The sequence below is a fragment of the Chelmon rostratus genome, chromosome 17, assembly GCF_017976325.1.
Source record: "Chelmon rostratus isolate fCheRos1 chromosome 17, fCheRos1.pri, whole genome shotgun sequence".
NCBI classification, from domain to species: Eukaryota; Metazoa; Chordata; class Actinopteri; order Chaetodontiformes; family Chaetodontidae; genus Chelmon; species Chelmon rostratus.
The window spans coordinates 7,442,070-7,454,758 of record NC_055674.1 but is presented as its reverse complement, the minus strand read 5'-3'; the positions used below and the strand labels follow the sequence as shown (position 1 = coordinate 7,454,758).

General features: G+C 41.6%; 1 protein-coding gene across 1 annotated transcript in view; it reads left to right on the top strand.

Moving 5' to 3' along the window:
* Nucleotides 1-797: 797 nt before the first annotated feature.
* Nucleotides 798-12,689, top strand: part of hs3st4 (heparan sulfate (glucosamine) 3-O-sulfotransferase 4) — a 70,192-nt gene continuing 58,300 nt past the window's right edge. The window contains exon 1 of the mRNA XM_041957373.1: nt 798-1,393. Coding sequence (XP_041813307.1) covers nt 798-1,393 — 596 coding nt within the window. The remainder of the gene's footprint in view (nt 1,394-12,689) is intronic.

The following is a 12,689-nucleotide window of genomic DNA, read 5'->3' as shown; positions in this document are numbered from 1 at the left end:
ACGAATAGAGGAGAAAAAAAGTGGGTGTACACACTAGTTGTGCTGTGTGGCTCCACGGTGCTTCACTTCAGATGAGCTCACCAAGCCGATGCGCACATCGCAGGAGCCCACCAATCTGAGAAGGCGCAAGGACGGCGAGCAGCGGCCGGGGAGTCAGTGGGAGGACTGGACGCTTTTGCGCAAAGGCTGCCGACTTTCTGCTAGAAAAGTAAACGAGAGGGAGAAGCGGAGAGGATTGTGCGCCCAGTCGCCTCTTGTTGGAGAGATTCAGCGGATCTGTGGGATGCCTGGATGGATGTGAATCCACTCTGGTATCGCAGACTGGACTGGACTTCGGGCTGATGAGAAGAAGCCCACTTTAAACACTCCGCTGTTCCTTTTTTCTTTCTTTGTTTCCCCCCTTTCCTTCCCTCCCTCTTCACAAAATGCCAGGATTTCCTTCATTATACTATGTCCAGTTCAAGCCAGGCTGCTCATCTGGAAGGACGCCAGACCTCCAGCCTCTCAAATCTGCAAGTTCAGTCCAATAAATTGTGACATTGTCTGTCAGCCTTGAAATAAGGAATCGATACTGAAGCAAAAGGACGCGGTATTCTTCCGGAATTTTAACGATCTATTTCCCGGCTATCCTTATAAATATGCGCTTTGGTTGGATTGGCTCGGTTTGGTCCAGCTTCACGCTTTTTTGGCTGGAGCGGCGCTGATAGTGACTGATTATTGCTGTTGATTTTGTCCATGCAAGACTCGGGGTGGAAACATGTCTGGCCACTTCTCTGAGAGGATCACTGCTATCAGAGATGGCATTTTGGTCCAGCACTTCGGTTTTCACCTCTAAAGTGCCCCGGAAAATCTTATTCATGTTCACCCTCTCCCTCTCTGTCACCTACCTGTTCTATAGCTTGATGAGCTGCTACAACTCGCTGCAGTTCCCCCTGCAAGAGAACTACGTCTATCAAGGGAGGCTGGTGACGGAGGAGACAACTTTTGTGACATTGAGGGAGAAACTTTATTCCGCCTCGCAGGGCTTTACCGAATTCACCGAAGCCGAGAGAACCACCGCGGTCTCCGCCGTGAGGGATCATGCCGAGGCCGAACAAAGGACGATGGAGTGGATTAGGACCCAGGCGTCTCCAACTAAATCCGCGGCGGCGTATCGCACCACCGCGCTGGAGAGGGAGCACCAGGAATTCAGCACCACGGACAGCGAACTCAGGGTGAACTGCACCATGGATTACGGAGAGAAGAAACTTCCCCAAGCCATCATCATCGGGGTGAAGAAAGGGGGGACTAGAGCCCTGCTGGAGGCTCTCAGGGTGCACCCGGACGTCAGAGCGGTTGGAAACGAGCCACATTTCTTTGACAGGAACTACGAGAAGGGGCTGGACTGGTACCGGTGAGTATCCGTTTCAGTCTGATCTAGCGCCAGTGTTTCGTTTGAGCCCACTTTATTCCCGATCACGCACAATTCAGGCCTCCTCTTAAGTGTCTCCCGAAGAAAATCTTCAGTCATTCGTTGGACGTCAAGGAAAATCAATTTGCAAGAGACTTCAAACCTGCTGGAGATCAGACTGTAAACTTTTCACTCTCTGCCCTTTCAGCCACTTTCTATTATCATCAGGCAGCTTTTGCTTCTGATAAAAATAAACACAGCCCTCTTTTTGGTCACTGTGGATTGGATTGTGTGTGATGGATTATCACACTCCAGCAAGTTTCAAGTCTCTGCATGCCGAGAGTTATTTAGCCTATAGTGACAGGCAGAAAGGCACCTGGGATTGTAGGAGAAGTCACTGGGAAGCAGGTGCATGTAGGGTTTGGTATAAACTGGCTGAATGGTCCTTTAAAAAATTATAATAGTAACTGAAAGTGAGCTCTGTGATCTTGTTCTTTCTTATTGTCAGAGCTTTTGAACAGTTTTCACTGTGTTTCTGAAACAGAGGATGTGTGCTATTATGGCCTTCAACAGCAGAGAATCACACTGTACCACATGTCTGTCTGTCATTTACCAAGTGATGCTCCCTCAGCTGGAGTTTAGACCGTCACCAGGGTGACACAGTGTTTGCACGCAAACACGCACGGAGGAGTGTCGGTGTGCAATTACAGGATTTTGTTTAATTTCACTTTTTTGGCGAAGTGTTTTGACAGAGCCGCTGTGCACTTCAGGCTGCTTCCTGTATCCGCCGGTAAAGATGAAATACACAACACACAGCGAGAGAAAAACCATGTGATGCTCATAGTGAATACTTAATGTAATGTTTGTCAAGTCTGGATGCCATTTTTGATGTTAACCAAGAGAAAGTGGCTCATTATTCAGTTCATTATGCCTCAGTTTTATGTCCCGTTATACACATATAGTCGTGATTTAAACAGGGAAATAGTTCCGTGGGAGCACATCTCTGTGTGACTGAACTGCATATCACATATATTATGTTGTGGAAGTATCTAAAGAAGAACTAGAAAAGTCTTTTTCCTGGTGTTTTGGGTTTAAAGTCAGTCAGTATTGTCTCATCCTTCAACTACTGAAGCCCCTCCTTTAATGAAACTGCACACAGTCCAACATGTGACAGTGCTGTATAAGTGCTGTGATTTTTGAAGCTGTGCTTTGCAGCTGCTTCTCAAAGGAGCATAAATTGTTGTAGGTGATGTGTGTGATGGCTGACATTCACTTTGAGTCCAGGTATATTAGCCAGAGAAGCAGCTGTTTATCATTGGCATGTTTATGGGAGGAAAAAAAAAAATCAATTTGAGGGTTCATTCATGGTCAGTTGGCCATGGCTCGGTTAGACGTCGTTCTCACATAATGATGTTTGACCGGGGGAATTCAAGACTTTCTAATGGAGTCAATGAGCTGACAAGAATGACGCTGACTCAAAGTCCCTTCTGTTTCTCCGGAGAAACCCGGGTGTGTTACGCCGGTGTTTGGGTTGCGGAGCATCTGCTTTCATCTTGCTGCATAGACATGGGAGCTCTCGGCTGTTCATTTAGACTGTGTTAATGCAAGCTGTTTCATTATGCTTCCGGTGAAAGGCTCATTAGACAGGAAGATGACATGCTTACATAAATAATAATAAGTGCGCTTGTGTGTTTTAGGGCCCCTGAGCCAATAAAAAATCCCAAAAGTAGCCTTAATTTTATTGCTGTTATTGTCCTTTGCATAATGCTCACCTCAGAATGGTGCGTTCAGGAAGCAAATAAACACACAGGCCACATTTTGCACCGCTGGGTGCAAAGTTAATTGTTAAATGGGTAAAAAATATTCACGAATTGAGATACTATTTCCGACACTGATACAGAAATTCATTCAGACCACGTTTGTTTGTTTGTTTCTAAATGTTGCATTATCCTGCCTCTCTCCTCTCTGTCTGTGATGCTCTGGCTAATGTGCACTTAATGGAAGTGAAATTATGATCAGTTACAGATGTTTGCAACCATTTGACATTGGTGTAGTTGAACGAGACCAGCAATCTCATGAAATGTGATTCATAAATTTGGGCCCGTCTCAGTAACACCTGCTCCACATGCTGATGGATATGATCAACGAACTAAGAGGGTGTAACCCAAAGGCAGCTCGTAAGCGCTTACATGCACTCGAATGCTCGTTCAGTTTGTTCTCAGCACAGCGAATCCAATGACGTCTCTGTGTTACTGCACTAGAAGCTCGTACTGACGGGTAATATTTGTCCGTAACAGTTTCTCCTACACATATTCAGGTGTGGGGATCTTTAGAAAGACTTGTGGGTGGGTGTGTTTGGGTTGTTGCTGCTGTTTGTGTGTGTTTCGGGGATTACTTTCCTGCTACTTTGTTTCTTTGTGCGATGCTCTGGAGGAAAGACAACAGGATGAAGGAGCGTTCCATTGAGTTTTGTGTTGTGAATTAAAGAACCTGCCATGAAGTGAGAATACAGTGTGGAGTCGCTCAGGCTCGCCTGGAGCCGTCACCACTGCAGCACGGTCTGGTCCACTGGAGGCAGGGCTAGTCCACTTGAATAAGACCGCAGACAGACTTTAATGTTAAATGAAGAATTATGAACATTCTTCATTTATGTCAGCTGAATATTTAATTCCCACGTTTTGGTTTCATTTAGATAAATGCACCTCTTACCGCGAATGCTTTTTGTTGACACTTTACTATGACTTAGGCAAAGCATGATAAAGAATCATCTCCACCGAGGATGTTATCATTATCCTGGTGAACGTTTGATACGGTCAAATGTCAGTGACAGTGGTGGAAAAAAGGAAATATGTGCTCTTTTATGTGGGCAGCAGCGAACGCCCCCTCCTATTCCACAGCCACTGTGCCCTCTCACTGACGTAAATACAGGCAGCAAGTTGGCAGTTTATAATGTCTAAAGGTTATACGTACATGTGTTACATAGAAGACCAATTCTAATAACGGCACTTTATCACGTTTCAGGTTAATTGAAATAAATGGATAAATAAATGTATGTGTGCTTTGGCATATTTGACAAAACTGCACCAGAAACATTTTGTGGGTGGTTTGAATCTCTGTGTTGTTGTTTTGTCAGAGGATCAACATTATATTGTAGACTAAATCACTATTATTACAATCCAAAAATAAACAAGATAACATGAACTTAAGATATAGGCAGGGGAGAAAGGATTCGACTACAGTAGTGTCTAGATCCTGACTGCTTTTGTGATTCACTAAGGTTTGCCTATGTCTGTTAACATGGACGGATGCCTTCATAAAAAGCATGTAATGTGTTTCATTTGCAGTGTTGTCAGTAGCTCAGGAAGGTTTTCTGCTGCACAGTTTATTACTTGTATGACTGAAATTGAATATATACTAAAGTCCTACTTTTAGCATGACTTAATTTGCATACACTCTTGCTTTTTACTGCTATGCTGTGCTGTTATACTTGATACTAGAAAACTGAGCCATTACTGACACGCTAGTAGCTGGAGGAATTTAACCAAATGATCAAAAGTACTCAGACTATTGAGAATAAAATACTCAGTAGTTTTCCCTTTTAAGAAGAGGATGTAGAAGGAAAACAGTTTTAGATCTTTTGTAATTCATTTTAGTAATTTGTCCACCTGGTTGTTGGACTTTTATTCAATCTGTTAAGTATTTCTTGCAGTGATCACTTCTGGATGTGGCTCAAGGATGGTTTTAGCCTCCTGCATAAACACAGAGTTGCATATCCATAAAAATATTCTGCACATCTAATGTTCACATCAGGATTCCAAGTTTATTGTGGGTCTGGTATGAGCCTCCATTGATGGGCCCAGATTGGTGATTGGTGCTGCTTCCCTGTTTTTAGCGCTCTTGGACAGTTTCTCCAGTGTGTTTTGGGCTTACTTGAACAAGCAATTAGCAATGTAGTGCCATCATTACCGTACACAGAGGACTTTCAACAGCCAATTGGCGCTTCTAATGTTGCCTCTATTTCTGAGTAAAGAGGATGAGCCGCCACCACCGCAAGGATTTAACTTATCTGTTCTCTTGAGCATGCCTCAACCTGGAATAGGAAACGTTTGATGCATGATGACCAATACAGCAAATGTTGCTCCAGCTCTGTGCCAGTGCTCGCATACTTTAGTGGGAAGATAATGTGCCTCATAAATTGTGCTAAAGAATGTCATTGATTATTGATCATACATGAAGATTTATGTCTGCTGTGGGTGATCGTCCTCAGCAGGAATTCACACTATTTGGGGACTGGCCTAATTAAGGCTAATGAGTGAGGTCCACTGCTTGGTATTTTTGCAAAATGCCAAACACATAGCGTTTACATTCGTGTTAATAATAGGGTTTGAAAGCAGTAACTGCCAGAGCAAGAACCTTGAGAGAACAGAGAATAATCCTAAAAATGTTGCTGTTGACATCTGTGATAGAAAAACATGGTATAATCATTTACAGTGGGATCTTGTTGACAGACAAGATATTTTTTCTGATTTAAAAATGGCTAAACTATTACATTAAAAAATAGGAAAACATCTCAAATTTTGAAGCTCTTGACATTTGAGTTAACTGCGGCAGTACCAGACTATCACGTTGTTAAAAATAACACCATTTTGAAAAGTGTCAGATTGTCCATTTTAGATTAATTCCAGTTGAAAAGCATGTGTGACCAGATCAAATAATGCAGCAGAAGGCACGAGGTTTCTCATCTACTGAGGCTCAATGGAAATCTGCTCAGCATTGATGTGTGAACTGGACAGTCAGCAAAGTGGGAGCAGTTATATCAGTCTCTTCACAGGAAGAATGGCTTTCTTCACACTGAAAGAACTTGGTACGGAGCAACTGAGTTGAGAAAAGCTTCTTGTAAAAATGGGATTATGTGACAAATATGTAATTAAGTAATTTTAAATGTTAAGGCAAGAATGTGTTCTCAAACAGCTCACTGATTTATGAGCTAAAGCTAAGATTCAAAGTATTGAAAAGTGTGTGTTGGATCCTCACTTTAGCTTTGGTACAATCAGTATCTGGATACACCAGAGGTGCAACGTTCAACTATTAATGTGGTAAAGGTAATTAACATTGTGACCAAATATCCATTTTAATTACATACTAACATAAAACAACTTGTGTGTTGAGTCTCATAGACATTTATCTCCTTTTGCTCTGTGGACGTCACATTGGTAACTCAATCTGCTTCTCTGCAGCTGAAACATGACTGGCTGACCTGATCTTAATCAACCATCTTGAACAGTTCACTGGTCTTTCTGACTGTGGGTTAAACTGGTTTATCATTATCATCCATGATGATGATTTAATTATTATTAGTAGCAGTAATAACAACAACAACAACAACAACAATAATAATCATCAATAATAATAATAATAATAATAATAATATATTATATTATTATTAATACCATTATTGTGCATATAAAAATAACAATACTACTACTACTACTACGAATAATAATAATTATTATTATTACTAAAATAATAATAAGAGTACCACTCTCTCTGTGTCCCGCTGTGCATGTGTGTGTGTGTGTATGTGTGTGTGTGTGTGTGTGTGTAATCCACCCCTATTATGCGGGATCTTGTGAAACATACAGAAGGTACTTGATATCCACTCCAGACTCCACCATGAACAGCGCTGTCAGAAATCTTAACAAAAGTACTGCAGTGGTCGTGCAAAATGTGCAACAATGATGTAAATTACGCTGGTTGTTACCACTTCAGTCCTGTGGAATCAGCTTTGGATCAAAGTGAGATGTACCTGTATTCTATCAGGTTGTGGACCACGTAGCTAAATACGTACTGTATGAAATCATCTGAGAGGGCGACATACACACCCTTCACATCTCCTCCACATAAAAAGTGGGAAGAAATGCACATTTTGTACTTTAACAAGCCGTACTGCTCTTCAAATCCACTAAAATGAGTTGAAATACAATCCACTAAAGTGAGTTGTCCACACACTTGATTGAACAAGCCTTTGTATAGTTTTATGCGCATGTCAAGCCCCACAATAATTGGCCCATAGCCATAAATTATACTTCTCTCGTAAAGGTTCTGAGTGTAAGACTTAATAGGATATGAAATAGATTTATATACTGTACTTCATCAAATAACTGCCCCTAAGAGTATATAGGTGTGATAAGAGCCAGAAGAAAAACCAATACAGGCATGTCTGAGGAAACATTCGTCCCTCCTCTGTAACAGCAGTGTAGTTCCTGCATGTGGAAGCTCTCCTGAATAACTTATCACTCTGTCAGCCTTCTGCTAACAAACTGCAGCTACCACCTCCTGTAACACCACAGTTTCACCACAGACTCTATGGATTTGACCCAGTGTTAAAAGGATTTATTGCCAAGCTCACCTGTTTATGAGCCAAATGCATCATCTATCAAAATCATCGCCTCACAGTCGGGACTTGGCAGCACTAAATTAAAAGCTTACTGTATTTTAAGGAAAAAGACGAAGCAACAGCGGGTCGGGATCTAAACAACTTCAGTTTGAAGGAGTTTGGTGACTTTCATCGCACTGCACAAAACCCTAAACCTGGTTTACCAGCGTTAATGAAAAAAAGAGATTTGAAACCGCGGTAATCCAAGAAGATTATGATAGTCACCTGAAATTCATTTATCTCTGGTCAGCATGTGAGAAGATCACCAGCTCAGCCAAGGCCTGCATGTGCACATCCTTTGTCCCCTTCTGGAACGTATTTATACACAAGATAAATCAGCTGACTCTAAACCAGAATCAAAGTTCTACTGAGGTTTGCAAGCTCTAATATCTTTGTGTTATTAAAATGACACTTTAACCCCATGTGCAATAAAAGTTGAGGGGAAGTGCCCATAAATCTTTAGAGCAGTGTTTTATTCTTTCAGGGCTGCGGCCCCGCTGAGAAACGAGTCAGCGATAGCTTCCAGCTCCGTGGTGATTAGTCCCAGTAGACACCGTTTTTATTCCAGCATACTCCGAAACTATTTCACTTTCGTTGCCGACTTTTTTCAATCATCTTTTCTTGACGCTTCATAAGATGTGGCCTTTTAAAAGGGTGTCATAGAATGAGCCTTGCCATTTCCAAGGACTTTTCTCTTTGTGTGAGTTGTAATGCGCTCTAATCAATAGATCGTACACACCTACAAAACTTTTAGCTCTGCCAAGGTCATACAATACAGTGCATTCACTCCTCACTTTATCAAAGAATCGGATCCTTTCTTTGCACTGTATTGTGAAGAATTCACTTTTTTTTTCCTATATTAAAGTCTATTCATGGAGGCAGTGTCAATGCATCATGTCTGATTCAGCGTATCACGTCTGAAGGAACAGTGTGTACTGCAGCACAGGCTTTGGTGTACCTGCAACCTCCGGTCGTAAGACAGGACCCGGTGACAGGAGGTGTGTAATGGAGACATGGATCCACTGCTGAGCCCAGCAGCAGAAAGTCTAAATCCAGCGTTTATCCCTTGTTTAGCCCTGCTTTCCCTCTCTCAGCTGCTCCATGGGCAGCTTAGCCCCTGACTCTTGCCACCTGACTGGGAGCCCATGACTCCACTCAGTGGGGAGATGGGAAAGAGCAAGGTGGGCCAGATCCCCGAGCAGGCAGGATGCCATCCCTTCCAGCTGGGCCCGTGTGCTGCCGCAGTGCCTCCCTGTCCCGCGCCTTCCCCACCATGGCAGAATCTGCCGACGCCTGATAAGACGGCGCCAAGACTCACAAGGACGCACCTCTGAGTGCTCTGATGCCAGTGCTGCAGTTGTGGAATTAAACTTTTTAATTAGCAGCATACCCCTGCGCTGTCAAGAGAGTGGACCGCTTCAGTACAGTCTTTCTCATTGCCCGCCCTCTTTCCACTTGATTAAACTCCCAAGCATCATGGAGCTCTGAGGTTCCAGTTACCACAGGAGCAATCATGTTTATTTCTTGTTTGAGCATCTCTTTAGATTCAGCATAGCAAAAGAAAATTACTCATCATATACCACTAGCTAGAAAGGGCAGCCTCTTTCTCCTGCTCTACCTCACTCACTAGTCCATGTATTGAAAATTGTAAGCCTACTGTTGAATCAATTTTACGATGAAGTAATCTTCTCCATGAGGAAGAAGTGACTCCTTGTTGTTTAAAAGCACTCCTCAGTGATGATCAGACTCGCAGCTGATTGTCAAGTGTAATGATGGAGGACCATTGAGTGTCTTTAATCTCAAAACTAGCCACATATTTTAAACTTGATGTAATTCTTGTTCTATTGCGAATGGCCCCTTGTAGGAAAAATACATCATTGTATCGAGTTCCATGAATCATTAATGCGCTGCATGCATGGTGCATATGTATTTATGTGTTTGTTAATTCAGTGGAAGTGTGTTGGATATTTGTTTCATGTGCTGGGGTGTTTCTGTTGCTGCCAGACATCCATGGCAAACCCTGAGAGGATTCATTTTATCATTCTGATATTAAATGCAACTTTATTCATCTACACTCAGCTTCTGGTCAGTGTCATGCCATCGTCATTCAAGCTGTATCTTTACATGCACATGCACAAGTCCATATCTATGAAATGGAATGTAAAAGACCTGGTTATTAATATCCCTGTATGATTCTACCATAATCCTGGCTTTTGGAGGCCTGTGCATGAGTGGATTTGGCCAAACAGCCTCTTTACCATTCCAGTAAAAATAAGCCTAAAATGCTCATCCAAGGCATATCCAAAGTAAATTGATAGCTGTTCTTGAACCATTTGGACTACATGCAAGGTTTTGGTCTCTTTTGAAAGGTAACACTCTGAACTTTTCAGTCAGAATCACTGTAAGTGCTGCTGGCATTGAGTAATACAAGTTTGAACACATTGAAGTTGAAGGTTTTTTTTTTTCTCTCAGAGTATTTATTTTTTTTATTTTTATTTTTGTGCAGATTCCCGCAGATAAATATATCTGGGACTTATTAGCTGGAAAACACATTGAGACCACTGCATGAAGCCTTAAACTAGTCTAAGTTCAATAAAAACTGATAACAGTACCACAGAAACAGAACATTTTCATGTTTTCTCTAATGTTATATTTAGGGTTAGGCAATTTACTATATATTTATCTATATTTATATTCATGGAATCTCTGTTTTGGCTTTCTATTTTCATGTTGTATGCATTTACACCTATTTTGGCTATATATCTTTATATTGAGGTCATTTACTATAATTATAATTTTAAATTGTTTGTAATATCACTACTATCACTGAAATCCTTTATTTGAGGTGCTGGAGCTCTAAATAATCCACTGTGGTGGCATATCGGCATCCTCAGAATGTCAATGACTATCCGAAACGTCACTCATCATCAACATCGGCAGTGATCGGCTTGATCTTCACACTTCAGCTGTGTCATTTGAAACTCAAGACTCCACAAAGTAAGTGGAGACAAGATAGTGTCCTTCTGTATATGTTTCCAGAGGTTGTGACGGTTAAAACACAGAAGACAAGCAGAAGAAAAGCATATCACCTGCAAATTTAAAAAGGGGAAATCATCTTTCTGTGGATTATTACCATGTTTTAGACTTTAGACCTTTGTTGATGTTACCAGACCGTTTTTGTCAACTTGTTATTGATCTGTGGATCAGTGACAGACCAAATCGGTGAGTTGCCTGAATGTTGCCTAACTTATAAAAACGGTTGTTTCTCTGCTGTTGCCGTTTTTTAGTGCCTCCTGTTGTGATTGTATCTTGAAATGGGTTGCATCAATCGATTCAAGAGAATCTTAGCTTTCTTCCAGTGTATGGTATGTGTGTACGCGTTAACGTAGCATTTGTGTCGATAGAAGGGAAGGAAAATAAACATTTCACGGGATCTTATGTGCCAGTGTACTTCTTGGCCTAAAATGTTAGTCAGCTTTACAGTTGTTGGCAGGCAGATTTTGACAGAGCCAGGCTAACTGTTTCTCCCTGTGTCCGGCCTCTGTGCTAAGCTTACTTAACTAGCATCTGGCTCCAGGCACGAGAGTGGTATTGATCACCTCCTCTATCCCGCAGAAATCATGCACACAAGCGTTCTTCTGAAAACATCAAACCAATCCATTAAGGCTAGGGAAATGGCTAAAGATGGTTTTGGCTAAATATTACAAAACTAAATGAGTCGTGTCAAGTGATTTAATCAGTGTTGCCCTTTTTCAGTATCTACCTGAGGCCATAAATGTAAATCATGTTGCATAGCAACAAGTGGATACTGGAGGAAAATGATTGCATTGTTAGTCACATGCAGGATGAACATTTTGCCACTTGTGCCATTTCAAATATTTCCTTTTTATGTACTTAAATACGTTAGTGCTGGTCTGTATAAACATACTTGCTCTTGCAATTGAGTAGTATAAATGTAATTTGTAGGAGACAGTGTTGCACCAGAGTTACTTTCCCTCAAATATCATTTTCTGCAGATGGACCATTACATATTTTACAAAATGTATTAATTATTTTTGGGCTTTGAATTGCTAAAATCTCAGGAAAAATTTTCTTTTTGTTGTACACTGCAGATCTGAATTTCAACAAGTACAATCACAAAGCTGCAACTATTTCAACACAGCTAATTAGTACAACCATTACAACACTATTCTCCAGGTTTCATATTTTCTGCAGTGGATCTCCTAATACGGCAGATCAACACATACTGTACAGAGCGCAGTGCTGAGTTACCTTTCAGGAGGTTTTTCCTTTCACTGGTGTTTTGTTTTGGCTGAATAGAGGCTCTTTTTTTCATTTTGTTCCAGGATTACAGATTGGTTTGATCTTATTCTAGCGATCTCTATTGTAACATGGGAATTATGGAAGACGAAATACTGCTCCGGCCTTTTTGCATATGGAGGAAAAAAAACCTCTTGAGCAGTTAATGGGTATAGCCAATTTCATCCTGCCTTTGGTCCTGTTCAGGATTCATGCACATTCCTTCTCTCTCACACACACACATACACACACACATTCATCTCTTTCTCTTGCCCTGCTGTAGCTACACTCTGATGCTTTCAAGTGGAAGTCTATTTTACTTATGGTTAGAATTTAATTCCCCGTTTTTTCCCCCTTCCATTGCGATGAAGTGGCCGTGGGTTATGGTTCACCATCAAGGCTCATATCTACTTTATTTTTGTGTCCATCAAACGAGGCAGATAAAGTTCAGAGCAGCCTTCTCCTGCGCTGTTGCTGGGATGGAAGGGAGGACTTAAGCTTGTGGTTTTTTGTTCCACAACATGGACAGACTGTCTCAAAATGAAAGACATAGCTTCGTCTGTT